We start from the raw sequence: 22796 nt of genomic DNA on the forward strand, positions 1-22796 counted from the left end.
ACAACAATGCCAATTTCCGGTTAGCGGTTAAGAGAACGATCTATAACCAGTGTGGTTGACGTTATACATTTAGCGGGATACATAAACTGAAAATAGAGAAAGAAATGGATTTGAATAGATACTGAATTCATCGTGTGTTTGTAGTATATGCCAGTTTAAGATTTATAAACAGTTAAAAATCTATTGCAATGGAGACTATTACGGCTCGACGGGAGATGAATGGGATGACAAAAGTGGACATGGAAGAGTATTTTGACGATGTTGAAGTCGAATCTCTGTATAGCTGGATAGATAGAATACCTCTGTCAAGGCCAAAGAAAAATATTTCAAAAGATTTTGCCGATGCAGGTAATATACTCCGTATAACAGGAGCACTTTAAGTTAATCCGTGCTGTGTCAAATCATTAGTTGATCAAATCAATAAGAAGTTATTCTTCTACAGCGGACTCTGGTGTATCTGATAATGATCATGATAAATTACTGTTTAATACGAAGCACGTACACTTCTGATATAAAATGATATCAGTGTAATTGTCATAAAAATTACACAGTCGTTAGTTTTTTTTTATCAAAATTTATGACATAATTGCATGTATTGCAAGGCGAAATGAAATAATCGATGTTGAAACAAAACACTTCGCCATTTTTACAAGACGCAGTTGATTTTATTTGTAAACAAATAAAACTGCATCTACTTTGCAAGCGTTTACAAACTAAGATTAACGGCGTAAAGACTGAAATAAATTACACTATTATAGTTGCCAAATACTTAAATATCAAATAGCTATAATTCATTGATCCCATTCAATGCATACAAATAGTTATCTTAATTCCACTGTTCGTTTTAGATAAAAGAAAGTTCGCCATGCGTATCGTTAGATTATAGATCTGGTTGTAATGTTCTTTTAAACTGCTACTTTCTAAATTATGTTCTTACATTACAAACTATCGAAAGTAGGTTGTTGCCAGTTTTATGTGCTTCTTCTTTAACAATTATATCTTAATGTTTCAAAAACATTTCAAAAGTAGACAATTATAGTATTACGTTTCAATCTCCAATATTTGCTTGTTCACCTATTCTCATTTATGTTGCTGATATGTGAATGTTCGTTAAAATTGATACTGTCAAACCTGTAAAAAACAGCCAGCTAAAGGGCTGCTTATGGCAGGTGGTTGTTTAAAACAGGTTGAATAAAATGTCAACGTTTCTATCCATGTCACCAGCTTATTTCTGTATTGTTCTATTTAACACCCAGTTTCTTGATCAATGGCTTTAATATGTAAATCCTATATGCAGTAACCCAGGATTAGAAACCTGCATAACTTTATAAATATACTTATTATTTTACCGGAATACTTATGAATATTCATATATATTGCAAACATGTACATAGGATAAAAAAATGTAACACAATTGTCAGGAATTTCATTATTCTTAAAGGGAAAGGGACATTTGAAATAGTATAGAATTACATTGACAGATTATTATTAATTGATATATACAATTATATCGAAATCTTATTCAAATAATCTGACAGTACAGTATGATGAATTTGTAAAAAAGCATAATTTAAGGCGACAATTAAGTCAGACAATACTGTAATTTTTATACACAACGACGACATTCCGCCGTATCTATGTACATAAAGTATTAAGATTATTTGTAAAAAGCGATACACTATTTTTCTCCTTAATGTAATAACCATTGATTGAAGGAAGGCTTTTGATAACAAAAATTACTTAATTCTACCCTGTAAAGGTGATATCGGACAGAGAATTTAAAGGGATTTAAATTGGATCATATATGACTTTACGAGTAGCAGTAATATTTAACCACACCGAATCTCATAATCTTGCATAAGTTTCAACAAGAAAAATAGAAAACTTTATCATTTTATTTGACCCGTTTCTGTCACGATCGAATAAACAAAAAAAACTTGATATCAAAATATGTATTATCAGTGATACAGAAATGGCAAACAAGTCACTTTAAAACAAGTGACTCTTGCTAAGAAAGAAATGTAATGGCTACACAAACTGATACTGAAATATTTATACCCGGGCCACATGTTAACATCAGTTTTCAGAATTATTAGAAGTAGTTATCATTTTACGTCGTGAAAACCATTGAAAGCTTATAAACAGAAATAAAGTACGTCTAATGAGTTTGTGATTTCGTTAAACTTTACAAAGGTAATTTTGGGAATGTCAGTTATTTTAAAATGAGATTCCGTTGATAAATTACGCGAAACCAAGGAAACAGAACCTTCAATAAAAACAAAGAAATATTCTGACTGATTCGGTATTGAACCAGTACCAAAGTTTACAAGACTTACTACTTGAATACGCCCACACCAAATATTACCCGTCTCAAAGAAGCCAGAGAATGGGCTGACGCCCTGCCTTGGAACGGCCAGTAACCATTAAATCGACTTAATTGAGACCTTGTAAGTCTAACTGAGACCCCAAAAGATCTGGACATGTGCTTCTACGGCATTTCTCATGTTTGTATGTGTATATATCATACCACTACACATGTCTAATAAACCTTTCACGAATATTCAACTTTTTTTCAATGAAAGTATTACAGTCTCATTAGTGGTGAATCTAAAAATTCCAGAGCTAAATTTGCAGAAATAAGTTTTATATTTCGAGATGTACCTGATTATTTTTAAATACCCTCTCCCGTGTTAGAGCAAACATTGGTTCTATCCGCTTAATTAATAGTTCAAACCTATACCTGGCGTAGTTTATCCTAATCGATTGTTAATTTAAACATTAGTATTGAATTTAATATTTGTTCTGGTCACAAATTCATGTATTTGTTTTCACTTGTAAAGCCGATATTAGGTGTTATAATTTGGAAGTTTTCCGGATCTTCGCCTGAACAGTGTAAAAAATCAATCCATTTTTTTTAAACAGACGGCATTTAATTTTGAATTTTTTTATGTAGATGTAATTTTCATTTTTTACATCAGGCTTAATAGGAACCTACTGAAAATATAAATATATATGGCAGTGCTTTTCGGACACGGTCTCTTGTGGTCTGCAGTACTCAGTATTCATATTCAAATATCTTTTTTTTTTTTCTTTTCATGCAGGAGGGCTATATACTGCTAAATAACGTTTTGTAAACTGGACTAAATACATAAATTGGCACTACACAATATATACTTTCATGCTAAGACTTAATTCCCGAAGGATATCCATAAATATTGATAGAAAACACTATTGTGTTTTCAAAGGTCATTTATACACCATTAAGTTGCGCTTTATACAACTTTGAAAACATTTACTTTTTATTCCTTCAAATTTTCAATAGGAGAAGATCTTGAATTGATACTTTTGTAAATGACATTCTTCATATCTTTTCATAGGCACACTTTACACTCCCTTGCTTTATGGTATTTAATTTAGGCGGTTTTGACAGGTAGTAATAGCCGGGTAACCATAACACTCGGTAATGATAGTAAAATATTACAACAAAATAAGAGGTTCCGGTTAAAGTACTATATACATTTCAATTTCACACACTTAGAACTATTTCAAATTGCTGCGTGTTACCTTGATTTTTGTACAGTTTTCTTTTATGTTATTATCGTCTATTATTTGAGCCGTGCCATGAGAAAACCAACATAGTGGGTGTGCGACCAGCATGGATCCAGACCAGCCTGCGCATCCGCGCAGTCTGGTCAGGCTCCATGCTGTTCGCTTTTAAAGCCTATTGGAATTGGAGAAACTGTTAGCGAACAGCATGGATCCTGACCAGACTGCGCGGATGCGCAGGCTGGTCTGGATCCATGCTGGTCGCAAACCCACTATGTTGGTTTTCTCATGGCGCGGCTCATTTATTATTTTCGTAGTTTTGACAATTGAATTCTAAAATGAATGTTGTAAAGTTGAGAATCAGTTATGAAACGTGTCGAAGAGCATGAAGCCGAAATTCACTGCAAAAAAACCCACACACATACTGAATTTGTGATAAATTGTTTACATAATCCTTATGGCAAAATATAATCAGAAACGCAAATTGAAACCGGCAGTCCTTTTTAGTGAAGATTTATATTCCAAGCAATTCCAAGCAAAATAAAACTGATCGCATAGAACATCTTTGACAGCGAACGAAATATGACATTGTAGTTGCAGAAAATTGTCATTTACCAAAATTTTAGCTAACAGTGTTGAAGAATAAGAAATTCCTTACAGAATAAAACTTAATCATATATTACCTGACCCCTAGCTAACATATTCGATTCATTAAATGGTCTAAAATGTTTATTGACATGTGTGCATGCTTAAAACTATTGAGTGAAATTATGTTTTATTGTTGTTTTTCTTCATTCGTTGCCGTACCATGTTTGTGGGGGAAAACACTGATAAAACGATGTGGGCTTTTTTTTCAGTTCTGGCTGCCGAAATAATTAAACATTATTTTCCACGAATGGTTGACGTTCATAATTACACTCCGGCAGCATCAACTAAACAGAGATTAGAGAACTGGTATTTACTAAATAGGTAAGACACATGTGAAATAATGAATACATATTCCAGATTTAAAAAAAGGAGACAAAGTGTAGCTAGATGCACATTCTGAATAGAGGTACCAACCGTGCTTTTTCTTGATCTTACTGGTTCACATTTGCATAATTATATAACAATGGTACAGCGATTTCCCAACAGTGTTAAAGTATTCCGAATTAATATAAATGCAGTGTCTGCAAATGCCTACAGGTAGAATGTATGGTTGTAACCCTAACGGTTGTGAATGTAGATTAAGTAAAATAAATAGACGACGAAAGCAAAACAAAGATGTAAAGTAACAAAGTGGAGCCTGTCTCTTGAACGATCAGTAGCAAAAACACAACTGAAAATGTAAAGCTAAAACCTAAAGTTTTTGTTCAAAAATTGCAGGACATTGTAAATAAAATTAATAATTCCCGCCAAGCAAAGTCCACTAAAACTGCAATGGTACTAGATATCTTAAATGACAGTGGTGTGTGGAGCAGATCATTTTTTTCTTTATTTAGAGTGCCCGAAATGCCAGCCGTCCTAAATGTATCTCGTACGCGACTGGACGGCGTTCGTCATATCAATGCATGAACCTAAACGTTTAGTATCTCTTATTTATTATATTTACAGAAAATCTTCGTAGTTTCTTTTTATATCAACTTTTATTTTACGTGTATTTTGTAATATACTTTTTCTTGGTCAGTGATACAATACAAAAAGTTGTATGCTTTGACTTATATACACTTTCATATTCTTCATTAATACTTTCGAGTTGGATTAACGTATACGTTGCATGTTCATTTTGTTTTTTGTTTCGGTTATTCCAGCATATTTTGGACTACTTTCATCCTGATGTTTACTGTTCTTTCAGACGCGTCCTCAGGCGGTTAGAATTGGACCTATCGGATGATGTACTTAGAGCTCTTGCAAACGCTAAACCTAAGGTGATCGAGAGAGTACTAATGTTAATGCGGCTACAGATAGATAAGTTTCTAGAGAAAACAGGTAGGGATTCGCTGTGGCGGAGGCGCGAGCTGTATTACCAAAATCCCGACCCAGTGTTAAGGCTTCAGCTCAATACACCACCGTCTCACCCTAGTAAGTGATACACAGTAGCATGAGGTGTGTGCTCGAGTGTACGTGTTAAAGTTGTATTTAAAAAGGAATCTTCATCAAATTGAGACGAGATATCCTGTCTTTAAAGCCATAGTTTAATCAGTTAATCTATGGACTGTTTTTCAGTCGACTATGAATTGTTGCACTATTGCCATGCATTACGTAGCTATTAAGTCGTTACTTACATTCGTAGTTAAAGCAAACATGATGCTGGATTACGCAAAGCTCGCTATTGATTATCCAAGATTTTCATCTTATATAGCAAGCGTACTCACTGATATGATTGTTGGCTATCAAATTACAAAAAGGGTCGAAATTGGTAATATACAAGAAAAGTTTAAATTCCGTTTGCACTGAGTAAGAACTGAGAACAAATATATCCAGTTTAGCCTTACTTGTCATTGAAACTCGTCTTACAGATGATTAAGATCCGTAAATACACCATTAACATTACCCTAGGTACAGACCAAGTTTGATTAAAAGTAGGACGAACATGTATACAATTTTGTTGTCGCCTGATTAAATTAGCCGATATAATGAAAATGTTTCATGTGAATAGATATTTATGATTGTGTTTTTCCCGTAAATTTTAGGACATGGTAGAAATTCGTTAATTGATATTTGGGTATATTCTGTAAATATATATATATTAATCTGCTTTTGCTAAGTGTATAGAAACTTGTATTTTTTCCTTTTCTGCCTTTTTTCTTCTGAAATTGTTTGATTGGAAAGGAGCATATGCCATCAGATGGTCTGTGGTTGTACCTTGTAGGCATTTAATAAGAAATCCTGAAAGCATGTAAATCAACAGCATTCTCTTTAATCAATTTCTATAAATAGCCTTGATATATTTGTATATTTAATCTTAAACCGAGTATTGATATCAGTGGACGGAAAAAATAAGTGGATAAAGTAATGTAAAAGAATTAACCCAACTGAATGTTGAAAGTTGTAGGACAATTTTAAAGAAGTTTTACTCTGTAGAATTGGTTGTCGTTAAGGATTATTTCGGAGCTTTTGTGTGACTTTGTGTTAATTATATATCTTTTGTTCACATATGATTATTCAGTTTCGAAAGGGTTTACTTTTTAAACTCTATTGACTTACTGACATTGTCAACTGTTCAACCAGCTTTAATAAGTGATTAAACGCGATTTTTCTAAAGACAAGTATGAGGCATGTAGATCCCGCAACGAGAAATAGTAGACTGACATTTCTTCCAAGTGGCATTGGATGTAAAATCATCAAAGGTTTATTTTTAATATTTTTTTTCGGTGTGTATATCATTTTTTTCTAGAGACATGAGGATACGCTAAAAATGCTTTAATTATTTGTATCTGTTCACTTCATTTGTTATGGTGAGTTTGAAATTATTTTAGGCAGAGCCGGTAAGAGTGCTATATTATGATTTCCTGATAATATTCACAGTTCTTGTGTTTTGTCACAATGTCACAGGGATGTTAATAATTAATACTAGTATTATCAAATCAAAATTGTTTTTGCATTATATTAAATGAAGGATGTTGTGTTTTTGTTAACAGTTTTGCTTCGTCTAAGGATCATTCTATTCGTCTTTTGACCGCCAGAAGGTGATATTAGACTTCTTATTTCATATGCTGATAGCTCCTTCTGGCGGTCAATAGACGTACTGTTTGTTTACTTCTGATAAGCAGCCCCAGATAGAAAAGCTACACGTACGCGTGCCTTAATCGTTAGACCTTTAACAACATGATCTTCTTGTTCACCTTAAGTTCCCCATCAAGAAATTGCAAACAGCAGAGCACGCGATCAATACAATGACTGAAATAATTTCTGATAAGAGAAATGAGCCGCACCATGAGAAAACCAACGTAGTGCATGTGCGACCAGCGTGGATCCAGACCAGCCTGCGCATCCGCAGTCTGGTCAGGATTCATGCTGTTCACTTTCATAGTCTATTGCAATTAGAGAAACTGTTAGCGAACAGCATGGATCCTGACCATACTGCGCGGATGCGCAGGCCGGTCTGGATCCATGCTGGTCGCAAATGCACTATATTGGTTTTCTCATGGCGCGGCACATTAGGGTGTATGTTTTGGCATTATGGCAATTACCTGTAACATTTGGAAATGAATTACATAATTTGGCTAGATTTCAAGTGCAAGTACACAATATAATGATAAGTGGTATTTTTTTTTAAAAAAGGGGAGGGTGGCAATGTTGCAATTTGAAGGTGGGTATTGTATCTTTAACGTGAGATACTGATCATAAATTTTGTTTTCTTAAGGCTGGTATAAGATATGTTTTAACTGCATAAAATGAACTCATGTTAAAATCTTAAAAAACTGGAATAACATTTCAAAACTGTATGCTCATATAAGTGGGATTGTGAGCCATAAACAAACTTCTGCGATGTAGTCTTTTCAGAAATCATAGTAGATTATCTTGTAGAGCTTGTATGCGGATGCCCATAGCCGCTTATTTGAATGCTTTGGATGTCTCAACGTCTGAAAAAATTTCAGTCCGCGCCGAACAAACACTATTTGCAATGAAAGTCAATTAAAATGTCTCGCACACACAGAACTCAAAATATGGTCGTTCTGAAATAGACATGAACAGCGAACTATAATTGTTATTTGATAAGTTCAAAGATGGGTGAGCAGTGGTAGTATTGGCGAAGAGAATGGTAATACTAGTTCCTGACTTTTATTTAAAGTAGTGAGCTAGTTAAAGCCTTATTTTCATATACATTTAAAAGTTCTTAATAAGTTGAACTTTAGTATATATTAAATAAAGAATTACTGCAGCATAAAGAAATGTTTCTGTAAAGAAATAAAGACAAACTTATTAAATATTGCTAAAACAATTAGATCTAGAAAAAAATATTTCAAACACACATGATATTTATGTCAGTATGTAAATTAAAAATAATATCATTGCAGTTTTTCATGTACCAGGTAATTCAAATACTGACAAGTTGTTGATATTTTCAGAGTGTTTTATGTGTGTATCGAGGTGCTATGGGTTAGTGTTTTCAATGTTGCTAGTTTCATTTGCTTTCTGCATGCATGCATGCACACGCTCACAAATACTAGTGTATAAAAAGGCTTATAAAACAGTCAAATATAAAACTAACATTTGGTTTTGTAATTGATAGAAATAACTTTGATTGCACGTTTGCCAAAAGAAAAAAAAAACAGAAAACAACCAATGCGACGATTCTTTATTTTCGATGCTTTTATGTTCGATAATATTCACGAACACAGTAACTGGTAAACTTCCGTGAATATCAAAAAGCATTAGATCTCTTGAAGTACTAATCACGAACAAATACGAATTATTACAATGGCGAATACGTCCGTTGTCTATCCCAACCACGAAAACAGCGATGCGAAAAGCATCCAGTCCGTAGTAGAGCGATATTGTAGCTGGTAAATAATATTAACAAAGCTCGAAATGTATTTACAATTTAGAACTGCATGATGCATGTTGAATTGTTTAAGCAGAGTTGTAGATGTGTTTTCTTCGTCACATTGTCATATTGTTCATGTTCATTGTTATATCTATCTATGTCGTATCTATTGTATATACCATTTGTTTAGAAAAAACATGGACATATTGTTTCTCTAACATAAAGTATTTTGACACGTAGGAAGCGCGTATTCTAATGTTAACTGAGTGCTGTTAGAATGTAAACTCACTCTCCTAATATGTTGTTTGCGGTTATTGTTTTTAACAGTATTCTAATTACTACAAAATACACAGCTAAGTGGTGAAGATGTAGTAGCGCACCACGTATTCTATGTTAATTTTATTCCAAAACGGCGAGATTGCAGTGGCGCACCACATATTCTATGTTGATTTTATTCCAAAACGGCGAAATTGCAGTGGCGCACCACATATTCTATGTAGATTTTATTCCAAAACGGCGAGATTGTAGTAGCGGCACCACATATTCTATGTTAATTTTATTCCAAAACGATGAGATTGTAGTAGCGGCACTCCATATTCTATGTCAATTGTAGTCAAAAACGGCGAGATTGCAGTGGCGCACCACATATTCTATGTTAATTTCATTTCAAAACGGCGAGATTGCAGTGGCGCACCACATATTCTATGTTAATTTTATTCCAAAACGGCGAGGTTAAGGTTGTGCACCTCATAATTTATGTTGATTTTTATTCCAGACATATGAGGCTGTAGTTGCGCACCATGTATTCTTTGTTACTTATTGTGTGTCCTGCTTTGGTTCTGTGAATACGACAATCGGATACATTTCTTTACATAGAAATTTCAACACAGATGTTAAGCTTAACATGCACGACAAAAAATCACGAAATGCACGCTTAGACACGTCCATATGCTCTAGTGTTATGTCATACTTTTAGCCAGACCGTTGTTTTGCTTTCATATGTTTAATACTTGCTTTGAAACATTGCGGTTGAAAACAATTCGGCTGAAAACTTGTAATGGCCCAAGATGTACATGTACATTGTTTAATACATCAAAGACTTGTTCAGGATAGATGATAGTGAATTAAGCGAGATTTAATACATTGACAAACATTTCCAGTACTTGGTCACTGGTAACACTTTATTTACGCCATCAGATACAAAATCAATTTTCTTATAATGAATAGCATTCTTGTGAAACATAATGCTTTGTTCAATTGTGTATAGGTTATATATTTTGAACATTTTGTCTCTGGGTTTTCTTTTTTTATTTTCTGATGTTTTGCGAATTTTCGTAAGAAAGTCTTTACGTTTTTGCTCCTTTTAGTTGTTTTTACTGTCACTGGATTCTTCCATTGTATATGTATATTATGTTAATCTGGCATTTTTCAGATACCCCACCAGGTATGAAATCACCAAGAGTCGGGCAAGTTTCAGATAGGTCGAATTCACCTAATAGGCTGACGAAATCTGAGGGAGGGGCCTCACCACGCAAATATAACAAGGGTGAAGTCCCACACGGACATCCAGATAGAACGTAAGTATATGATGATTTATCCCCAGTCAATACAAAAATTAACTTTTGATTTTTCCTTCTTATGTCGATGAATAGATGTTCTAAGTAATCAAAATTGCAACCAAAGGAACCCAACGCGGTACCAATAATTTAGGTAAAATTAAGAGATCACTAAACGGCTGCGAATTGCCTTCTTGCCATAATGACACACCTAACGCAATACAGTAATGGCCCGAGGGCTGTATATGGAACCAGGCGCACCGGCAAACCACGGTCATTTATTAACATTTTTATTATAATACATTGCTATATGTCAGACCTCTGATAATTCATGTGGGGAAGTTGGCATTACTTGCGGAGAACAGGTCTGTACTGGTACAGAATCTAAGAACACTGGTTAGGTTAACTGCCCGCCGTTACATGACTGAAATACTGTTGAAAAACGGCGTTAAACCCAAAACAAACAAACACATATGTCAGACCAGTGACCAGAAGTGAGCCAATGCCAATGTGACTTTATGATAGCTATAACGTAATTTTAACGCTTTTGTTACTTTTATAGTAAGGAAAATAATAAAGGGAAGTAAAGTCTTAAGTATACAGAGCCATTCACTCTACTGTTGTGGCAGTCAGTTTTGTAGGGAGTCGCGATGTTTGTACTATCTTAGGAAGAAATCTTCTTACTAGTTTTATTTATAATATATTTCATCGGCATTTTGTAAAGAACTAGATTATTCGTTCCCCAATGAATTGTTATTTCTGAAAAATAGAAAGAACAACAATTACATTTTAAAGTGAAATCTCCCAATTTCTTCTGGAATTCCTTACTCAAAAGTTTATGTATAAAAAGAATTGGAACCACAGCCTTACCCTTACATGGTCGTAACAGGCGAGTAGTAGGGTCTGAACATTTGGTTTTGCTGTATATCTGTGATGCCAGTTTTGATCCCATATTTCAATATAGGTAAGATATGAAATAAAAACAAATATTTTTAATAAATATAGTAAGAAGATTCAAGCAGAAATGAAACTTAAGATAGAGGGTTGGCATGGAGTTTTGTTAAACAGATTGTTTTATGTGCAAATATCAGTTTTCTCGCATTGTTCGTAAAATTCTGCTGTTTTGTTACCGATAAACCATTTTTATGGGCCACGTGTTATCCATCTCCATTCATTGTCAAGTTAACTATTTGTCCTTGTACTTTTCATTATTATGATTATAGTAATATTTAAAAAAGGTACTCAAAGTTAAAAAAAGGAGGATGTATGCAACATTTTAACAATATTTAGTTTAGAAAGAGCTTGTTGAACTAAGTTATTTCCAGTATAAGAAATATCTTCAAGTGCTGTATGTTCCCATTTATACTGGCGAGTTTAGAATCTAACTTGTGTAAGAATATATTACTTTTAAATACTATAATTGTTTTATCGAAATGATGTTTTTCTTATTTAAAAAAATCACAACATAACTGTCCCATTAAAAGCTGTATAGTTGACTTTATATAACCATTTCGTAATTTCTCCCTCCATTCGAAAGGGACGAGATACGAGGGAGACAAAATTATCGCGGAAGCAAATTGAATTAAAATGTTAAGAAAATTAAGATTTTATAGTCTGTATTTGATTATTTTCATTCAAAACGATTTCAGATATCCTCACTACATTCTCTCTAACCGGAGCATAGCATTTTACCCGTAAGTCCACCATAGCTTTAGTATGGGACACGTTATACAGCTTTTAATATCTTATAATGTAGATATTTATTACTTGTCTTGCTAGCCTAAAATTAGTATTTTCTTCTTCTAAATATTTACAGTTCAAATGTGTTTTGTTTCATGAAATAATATGCAACGTTCGCAAATTTTGTTGACCACAAAGCTGGTAAAGTTAGATTAACAAGCGCTTATCCTCGCGTTTCCGCGAGAGTAACGTGCATTTTACCAGATATTTGCCAAGGGAAGCCAAAAGTGGAGGTTATGGACGATCTTAGATAATCATAACATTAAAAGTATCCACAAATGAATCGATCAAAACACTGTAAATTAGAGAGAAAATAAAACTGTAAATATGCAGAATGAATCGAGGTATGACTTTTGTGGTATGACATACAAGGCGTTCTGTTTAATGTACAGGTAGATGTCCCTAGTCATCATACAGTTTTGAACAACGCCTTTGTATTTCATATCCAAAAAGCAACATAAAACTTCGATTCAAGTCTTAATGACAGTTGCTTTAGATTTACATTATTTCCATTACTCATTGCAGCAAATTTCAGTGAGTTCTTATATATTTGTCAGACCATACCAATCTAATGTCACTTTATCTAACTATTAAATAGACAATATTGACATTTGAAGTTAAAGTTAATTTATAACTTTTATTTTGAGGAGTCTTCCAGACAAATTTAACAAGCATCCGGTATTCTCTTATTTGTGTGTATATATAGAGAGAGTTTTATAAGCAGCAGAGGAAAAGCTACAGATATACGTTTATTTTTGCGCATTTTCATCATTTTACATCCTTTTCACTTACTAATAATCACGTGTTTTTCAAAAAAACTAATTTCACATTATAGGCATACAGTCACCAATAATTCAATAACTTCTGTCTGTTTAAAATGATAAATAAATAGTACATCTGCAATTTCATTTTATTTGCATTTAAATATTAAGGCTGTGGACCCGTTATGACTGTTGGCAATTTCTTTTCGATTTTGTGTTCTCCGTATGCAAATTCGGCATTCACCGGTTGGTACGGAAATCCATGCGATTGTGTAAGATAAAATAATGGCCGAAAAATGCCGAAGAATGACGAAAAGCATACGACAATCCGTTTTCGGACGGAATTTGTCGAATGTCATTACCGGTCGATTTCCTTATATTATGTTAGGCACGCTTACAACCTTTTTAATATACCTTTTGTTTTGAGGCGTTATAACAATCAAGAATCAGTTGACTGGTAAGGATTTCTAAATTCTTATCATAGGTAGACAAAATTCATTTGATTTACATTTATGTTGTATTTTGGTATTCAGAATTTTTTTCCGACTTTACAGTAGTTTTGTAAACTTTTGGGTGGGTTTCATCGTGCATGTAGTATAAATTCTTTTTGTGTATCATGGTTTTTTTTTTTCCATAGATTTCTCTATATATGGCAATACATCGATTTTTGTGATGTGATACAATTTTTACACAGGGAAAATTCATCTTTAAAAATGTCTTAAAAATTAAAAAAAAAAATCCTACAATCACCCTTGGAGATATTAAGTTTATAATATATAATTCATATCTGAAACTTGCACACTAAAGCCACAATCCACAAATAAAGCTTGGATTAAGTGGACAAAACAATAATGTGAATCCATCCACTATAACTGGATACTCCTTTGGGGAGTGTACCTCATATTTGTTTAGATTCATTTCATTTTTGTTTAATTTAAGTAATGATTTTATTGTTCGATTTATCTATATCGCCTTATCTTCCTTCTATTCTCTAAGAATCTCCCATTTGAGTAGGCGAGATTTAGAGACCTGGGACCCACGATGGTTCAGGTGAGAAATTAGGGAACATCGTGCATGGGGCATCTTTTTCGGTTCAAGTGAACAACAGGAAAAGATACCACGGCGATGTTATGCGTGTTTATAAAGAGAATATGTGTTTAACCAGTGGTGTATGCCTAACAGATATGATTTTTTTTTGCATTAACAATTCGCATCTTGGAGCATGATGTTTCCGCGTAACAGAGCATGCATACGCTGAACTTTGCAATAACTTTTTAAAGTTCTTCTTTAATATCTTTGTACTTTTTGTAAACATTTACTCACTGTATTTTAAGTTTTAAAAGCTAGATGTATATGTTAGAATTTGTACCAGAGCTTGTCTCCTCATTTGGATAAATACAAGTCTTAATTTTCAGTTTAAAATCTGTTTCTCTCAGGTGTATTGTGTTGTAAATGTTGTTCGAATATGTAAGAATTTTGCTTTTTAACTATATTCTATTCTTGCTTTAGAAGGGATATTAAATCCGATACTGCAAGAAATTCAGAAAATCGTCACAGTATAGATGCACGGTAAGCTCGTGCGTGTTGTACTCCCCACTTCCCGTGTCTCCCGTTAAACCACTACTAAAATATGTCGTCAGTTGTTACACATGTTGTATGAAATAATGAATTTGTTTTATCCTTGCAATACACAACCAATGCTTTCAGTCAATTTTGCCAGATAAATCCAGAATTTTCCCTATACCAATATTACTAAAATATTCTAATAAGAAACTTCATATATGTCAGCAATATTTTTGTATCTCAAAAAAGGTCTTTTTTGTTTTTCTATTCAGTCTTGAAGCCTTGATGTTCGATTTACCCTACCCTATTCCGTATCCTGACCGGTAATTTTCACAAAGCACACATTCAAGAATGCCGACTGCACTTCCATTTGTATTTATTGGTGCTGGGGGCGAGACAGTTGAAATAGTTGTGTCTGATGTTCTCTGGGTTTTAAAAGCCTCTAATTTTTTGGCAAGATCACATTCGTTATAACGTACACCGGTATGCAGTTTTCCTGTGTGGCACGTTAATTTTCTTTCTCGGAGCACATTTATGCATGGAAGTACGTCTGGCTTGATTGATAAATATTTGATTACAATGTACCTGCATTACGGTGAGATCGTACATGTACACCGCTGAAATACTGGAAAATCGTAAGCCCGGCATATGCTATGCTTTGTGGTTGAATGAGTGATTGGATAAATGTGTCCGCGTTTTGTTACTTTGTTTCATCATTTTATACACTCAGCATCATATACTATAGGACAAGTGTTTTTAGAGTGTTTTATATCTTGTTACTTCTGCATTTACATTTAATACAATCAGTGCAGGATTGCACACTTTGTATGATTGCACACAATGTATGATTGCACTTGTGAGTGACATTGGAGGGTTATTATTTTTTACTTCTGCATTTACATTCAACAAAATGCAAGATTGCACACTCTGAATGATTGCAAAAGTGATATCGGAGGTTAATTTGTTATTTTTGCATTTACACTCAACAAAATGCAAGATTGCACACTCTGAATTATTGCAAAAGTGATATCGGAGATTAATTTGTTACTTTTGCATTTACACTCAACAAAATGCAAGGTTGAACTCTCTTTATGATTGCAAAAGTGATCTTGGAGGTTAATTGTCTTGTTGCTTCTGCATTAACACTCGACAAAATGCAAGATTGCACATTCTGTATGATTTCACAAGTGACATCGGCGGTTAATTATCGTGTTACAGGTGCATTTACATTCATCATAATGCATGATTTTACGATTGGACAAGTGTTCTAGGAGTTTTACTATCTTGTTTCTTCTGCAATTACATTCAACACAGTGCACGACTAGGGGTTTCCTTGTCTTGCACACACTTTATTATCCTGTTACTTACACAATGTATAATTGGAAACGTGTTCCAGGAGTCTTATTATCTTGTTACTTCAGTATATACATTCAGCGCAATGTATATTAGGCCAATTGTTACGGGAAAGTTTTATTATCTTGTTACTTCAGTATATACATTCTGCGCAATGTATAATAGGTCAATTGTTACGGGAAAGTTTTATTATCTTGTTACTTCAGTATATACATTCTGCGCAATGTATAATAGGCCAATTGTTACGGGAAAGTTTTATTATCTTGTTACTTCAGTATATACATTCAGCGCAATGTATAATAGGCCAATTGTTACGGGAAAGTTTTATTATCTTGTTACTTCAGTATATACATTCAGCGCAATGTATAATAGGCCAATTGTTACGGGAAAGTTTTATTATCATGTAACAATGTACTTCTTTTAGTGTCGACTTTTACCGGTGTTTGTCGAAATAAGTTATTTGTTTCATCGGGATCAGCAGGTCAGTCCAAGGTCAAACACAGTATTTGCTATACATTTGTTAAAGCCCTATTTAATAACTATTGTTATAAGACGGTTAAGTTTTATTTGTTTAAATAGTGAAAACAGTGAGAATCAGAGTAGTTGAATTGTGGCCATAAAGTGATCTCAGTCGGAATTATAACTATGGCTTATAGAAGGTATTCTTGTTGTTTTTGTTTTCAAAAAAAAAAAAATTAAGATAGTTATATTAACCTGTGAGTTACCTAGATAGTTACCTTTACCTGTGACACATGAATGCTCTTAATATTGGCTTTGAGTTTATGTTCTGCTTATGATTTCTTTAAGCGAAGTTTTCTTCATTATTTTTTTCGTTTGTGTATTTCAATGCATTGCACATTTTCCTGTTCAGCTTCAAAGATAATTTCAACCTTTTGTTATTCGTAACGATTTTATTTATTTCACGTGCTGGATGTTAAGTAAAATACATTTCGTATAGACGATATAACTCTCTTATTCTGTATGCTGTACGTATATGTTTCAAAAGCTATATCAGTGTTGTAGCATGCGATATAAATAAAAAGCCGCACTGTATCATGCTAACATTTTATGATAATTTTGCTCATAACACTACACTGTAACCATCAGTGTTATTCACATTTCTTTAACTAAATTCACTTTTTTTTCTTTTTTTTATTTTTTTTTTTTTTGGAAAAAGAAACGTCCCAGGGTATTCCACGTTTAGTGTCTTTTTCAGAAAACAGATCTACCATTATTATCAACATAGTGTTTTTGTACATTGTTTCCGAGCCAAAAAAGCTAGCAAATATACATTTTTACCGGTGATAGTGAAAGAAGTATTTTTTACGCAATATAAAAAGATCGGAGCTTTATTTGATATTAAACGTGGAATCGTAAAATAGCGACTATATAGATCGGTAACATTTTTGTAATGAACAGCTTTGAATAAGTACTATATTTTACATATTGCAGGTCGTATTTTGCGGACAAACCGTTGCCGTTTGTACCCAAGGCGTTCCTACCACCAGTGACAGACAATATACCTCGTGTGTTGTACGAGGAAAAAGAGATGGAGTGTCAGGCAAAGGAAGAAACAATACAGGTAGCGCTTCTCACATTATTCAGAATCATTGGTTACAAAAGGGTTAAGTTCTCTGTTTTAAGGGACATGAGCTGATTGATTATTAACCCGGAATATTCTGTATTACATTTCGTTTTTTTGCCGATGCATCATCTAGAATAAGTTTTAGAAGCAATTTCTAATACTAAGAGGATACTTTCTCTACTTCTTAATGTCAGAGTTAGTTCAGTATTCTGTATCACTTATGTCATTAAATTGAATAACAAAACATGAGAAAATCGTGCAGTTTCGATATGTGCTGGCTTCATTATAGGGAATTGGGCAGTAAGATATTTTTTCATTCCGATCCTGTTACATTAACATGAAATTTAGCCAAATGCTTTATTCATGGCCTGATAACGGATGTCAAAGACGCATGTGGATTTCGGAAATAGCCTATATCCCGTATCTGATTGTAAACAAACCATGCAATATTGACTACCTTTAAGACCTGCTTATGATCCTACTCAATCCGATTTATGTCAGCAATGCGGCAGCCATTTCGTATAAATTGAAGGAGGGCCGTCAACAAGTGTTATGGGATCATTATCTTTAGTATCGTCTTTACAATACCAGCGTTACTTAAATTCTAGATTTATTCATATTATTGTCTAGCCATGCACATGTATTTCAAGATTATAGGCATAGTCTTTAAATATCATTCGGATTGTTCGGTTTTTGTCACAGATGCAAGGTGCGCGTTACGTCATAGCTAGTCGTATTGTGCGTTATGGAATTATCAGGTCAAAAAAGACGTCTGTTCGCCAACAGAAATGCCAGAAACATAAAGGAGTGATGTAAAATGTAATATATTTATTATATTTATTATCATATACAGATACTCAATGCCAAGATACGTCGATTGGAACATCTGCTGCACTTAAAAGATGTGAGAATAGAAGACTTACACTCCACCCTGCAACATAGCATAGGCCTCGGATACTCCACTAGGAAGAGATAATTACCTCCATGTTAACAACATACATATTGTATATTAGCATAGACATCTTTTGTTTCTACACCTATTTTTCCACATTGTTAAAGAATCTGTGATATTTTTATTAGTCGCGACGTCTTTTGCACCGTCTTCATAATATATGCTAGGACATTCTTTAAGATAAGGCTTACAACAATATTGATGAAATAGACATGTAAAACAACTGATATGAAACAAATGATTCTGCAAGAAAGCATTTGTTATAGAAAACAGTCGTTGACACATCAGATTGTATAGACCCCACATTTACATATAGCAGAGCTTGAGATCTGTGATCAGAGCTGATGACTTAAGTTTTACGGAAACTAGGGCTCTATGGCTTGTATGTTTTAGATTTGGGTGTCTTGGATTTGAGATCCCGAAATTACTTGCTATCAGTCCGAATATACCTCATATTTATTTCTGAAGTTCAGTATTTTTTTAAGAAGCCATACCGGTATCTGATCTTTGATCTTGATTTTGGCAAGACTGTTGCAAAACTAGTAAAGAATTAAGATGTGTCATTGTCTTCTTTTGTATGGTAATTCTTTTATGTCTCATTCTGGGACGTTGCGACAAAATTATATGTATACATACATTAAAATTTATCGACATTCTAATGTATATCCACCATGTATGGAAGCAATTCGAAGCTTTATTCTGTGCAAACGAAATGTTCAAAGTTTGTTTATTAATTGTTCATTGTTGCATGTTAACCACTCTTTTCATTATACTAAAACAAGATACCTTTATACGTAAATTAATCTAAAGCTTTCGTCCATTGTGTTCCTTCATATTAACAGTAGATCTCGTACTAATATACTTCCATGACTGTGACTGGTCTGCTGTATTTTGCTCTAGATGTAAACTGTATGCATGGCATATTTTTGTATTGCCACATATGTTCCCTCGGTGTGTATTAAAATCATAATATAAGCATAATATGAATTTATTTAAAAATTTAACGATCAAATGTCCGTACTTTGCCAAAAAGAACTTATAACATGATATTTAAAGATGCTGTTGCTTTAAGGACTCTTATCACAACGGCATTAAGAATTCATGCAAGACTTTTTTTCAGTATCTTATCATTGTCGCTTGCAAGCAACTTGTTGATAAGCGATGAGAAAAAAAACTGAGATATGACGATAAATGTCTTGTTGTTGGTTATAGGATGTTGTAACAGAATTGTTCGTCTGTCTGCTTTTCCGTTTCGGTTTCGTAAACAGAATGTGACGATTTAAAGGTAGAGGAATTGTACAAATAGAAATAGGTAAATTCTTCATTGCAGAAATCAGACATTGTAGCTTAAGGAGTGCATGCTATATTGAAACACTTAAAAGATATTTTTCTGAATTGCACTAGCGCTAATCAGCGAGATGCTTTAGCTAATTACACGTCGGCCATTTATTATGACGGTACAGATGATGTCATAAGTGATGTTATAAGTTGGGTAGAAGATTATATATACTAAGAAGTATGTATTTCAACATTTAACAAATTTTGAGAAAAAAAAATCTAACTAAATCATTCCTTAATCTAGTCACTAGTCTTATCATTAACTCATTATCTCCCTTTGCCTTCTTTGCTATTTGTACTTCCATTTTTCTCATTCGGTGTATATCTTCTTGTTATCTCCCGTTTCGAATCGTTGCCTCTCTTTGTATTCATCATTTTGTGACGTGTCTTGTCATTTTTGTTTTCATATGTAATACTCAATAAACGTAACACTGGATTATAGGTCCATTCTTTTATGATGTTAGGTATCTTTTGTTTATTTTATCACATGTTTCATTAATATAGATAATGATGTAGATGTTTTTACTTTATCTAATATTTGAACAACTTTGAGAAACTTGCCGTGGATACATCCTGACAAGACGTTGTATTCTGTATATCACCTTTGGCAATGCTATTTTTACAGAGTTTTGCAAAATATTGTATAGTGCAGAATGCGTTTTATGTTTTATACTGGACATTTATGATGCACTTTGTAGCTGTGATACGGTATATCGACATTCGGCGATTTCCGTTGGATTACGCATTTTCTGCATGCGACTTTTCGGTATTCCTCGGGTGATACGGAAAGCCATGTATTCGTTAAGACCGAAAAAAGCCGAAGAAGCATGCGGCAACTCATAATTGAACGGAAATGGCCGATGGTCATTATGGATGCACTTCCTTAACTGTGATATGGAATAAGGACAATGTATATAGATGATGTTTGAAAAACAATCAAATGTAAAATGCATAATTGTTGTTATACAAACACATTTTATTACCTATAAACGTGTTTTAGATACATGTAATCACTGGCTTTCGTATGTGTTTAAATTTTATTTTTTGTTACGTATTGTGCAAAAAAAAAATCAAGTGTATATTGTTTTTAAATGAACTAGGAGAGTATTGAAACAAAACGAAACAAATTAAAACTAAAATTATGATACTTTGGTTTTGAACTTTTCTGTATAAATATAGTATTTATTTATAACTTAGTTGCTACAAACTGCCAAAAAAAAAGTCGGATAAGTAACTTGTGTTTAATGTACATAATATTTATGTAATATACGTTTCTTTAAATCATTTAACCCTCATTTTATATTATAAGAAAATTGTTTCAGTAAACAAAAAAAAATGTTTCTCTTACAAAATATTCAAATTTGTAATCAGTAGACCTTGCCCAATGGGTGGGGATTTAAAATATGTGCAACCTATAAATCCAATAAACGTGACGTAATGATTATGCTGGTGACGTCATGTATCCTGTATTCGATTACCGTAAGTTTATATTATGAGTTATTCCATTTCTTTAGTTGGCAAAGTCAAGCAATCAAAATTCTAACATATTGTTATATATAAAAATGTTTTTTTTCTATGTACATAATATAGAATTTTATTTTTGTATTTATGAGACTTAAGTCATGTTTTGTACCATAATTATTGAGAATAATAAAGTAATAGAGTAAGACATTATTTCTTTTATATTTACGCAACTACAAAGATTTTGAGGAAGATTTCCTAAAGAAAGTCACTTGTGTTTGAAATATAATGCTACAAGATCGAGTCAGTTTAAGCGTAATTTCAGGGGCCTCCTTGGCCAAGAGGTTAAGGTCGCCGACTTCAAATCACTTGCTCCTCATCGATGTGGGTTCATACCCCACTCAGGGCGTTGAATTCTTCATGTGAGGAGTCATCCAACTGGCTTACGGAAGGTCGGTGGTTCTACTGACCTGGGGTCTTCCTCCACCCTCAAAGCTGGAAAGTCACTATATGACCTATGATTGTGCCGGTGCGACGTTAAACCCAACGTAATAAAATAAATCAACGTAATTTCAACATATATTTCGAGTTGAGCGCAATATAACATGGCCAAAATGGTCCAAGCGATAGAAACAACCAAAATCAACTGAATGCATACTCCTCTACAGAAATGCATATGTGAATGTGTATATCACGAGAACATACTCAATAATATATAAAATAAAACTTCTAATTAACGAGGACGAAAAAAGCAATTAATGGCTCACACTGTGGAGCACCGCTCAAAACGACCTCACAGGCAGGTCGTTCTGAGCGGTGCCCCACTGTGTGAGTCTGGAGTGGGGTGTGGGTTAAAATAAATTGTTTACCTCACTCAATCCTTGCCATTTTATAGGACCGGACGGTGTAAATAAAAATTGTTACCGCAATGTGAATTCTTTGAACACGTAATGGTAACAGTAGGCACGGTATGAAGAACAAAATCAAATTATATACAGTTGACATCGTACATGCCACCACCTTTATTAAGCGACTTTTTCATTTAACGACCGTTTCAAATCCCACCCAAACGTTTTTACTACATACATGCATTCTGTTAAACGACTTTTCCATTACGTGACCAGCGACCATACAACATATACCAGGTAACCTATTGAGCGGTTCTGTTATTTTCACATCGAACAATTTTAACAAATATATACAGAAAACTATCAATCAAACAAACATTTCTCGGTATCCTGACTGTTTTTAAATGCAAACTAAAATTAGAACAAAGGAAAACCCAAACTATTTCAACCAATCAGAATTGGATATACCATTCGTTGTATAGCCATTAAAATGCTGCTCAAATGTGACATATCTTGATAATTTGCATGTTTGGATATATTTCAATTGTAAAGCCTATCGTTATGATTGTACATTTGCCTGTTCTGAGATAAATGATTGTCTTTAGTAAAAGTAGGAGAAAATC

General features: G+C 33.6%; 1 protein-coding gene across 7 annotated transcripts; it reads left to right on the top strand.

Moving 5' to 3' along the window:
* On the top strand, positions 1–21538 carry LOC123546839 (sperm flagellar protein 1-like). 7 transcript variants are annotated; one of them, XM_045333441.2, is made up of 8 exons: positions 1–348; positions 4404–4515; positions 5381–5514; positions 8547–8561; positions 10449–10593; positions 14070–14123; positions 17442–17571; positions 18428–21538. In XM_045333441.2, the coding sequence occupies exons 1-8, from the start codon at positions 189–191 to the stop codon at positions 18548–18550; spliced, it is 873 nt and encodes a 290-aa protein (XP_045189376.1). In that variant the 5' UTR covers positions 1–188; the 3' UTR covers positions 18551–21538. The 7 variants fall into 7 exon arrangements, with proteins under 7 accessions (XP_045189376.1, XP_045189372.1, XP_053407125.1 ...); XM_045333437.2 differs by lacking the exons at positions 8547–8561; positions 14070–14123 and adding an exon at positions 12222–12266 and having other exon boundaries at positions 5381–5607; XM_053551150.1 differs by lacking the exons at positions 8547–8561; positions 14070–14123 and adding an exon at positions 13501–13530 and having other exon boundaries at positions 5381–5607.
* Positions 21539–22796: the final 1258 nt, after the last annotated feature.

The sequence above is a fragment of the Mercenaria mercenaria genome, chromosome 9, assembly GCF_021730395.1.
Source record: "Mercenaria mercenaria strain notata chromosome 9, MADL_Memer_1, whole genome shotgun sequence".
In the NCBI taxonomy this organism is placed as follows: Eukaryota; Metazoa; Mollusca; class Bivalvia; order Venerida; family Veneridae; genus Mercenaria; species Mercenaria mercenaria.

Coding starts and splice junctions, on each gene's coding strand:
- LOC123546839 (XM_045333435.2), top strand. CDS start 189: ATGGAGACTATTACGGCTCGACGGGAGATGAATGGGATGACAAAAGTG. Junction 10,594..14,069: donor CACGGACATCCAGATAGAAC/GTAAGTATATGA, acceptor CTATTCTCTAAG/AATCTCCCATTTGAGTAGGC. Junction 14,124..17,441: donor TGGGACCCACGATGGTTCAG/GTGAGAAATTAG, acceptor TACATATTGCAG/GTCGTATTTTGCGGACAAAC.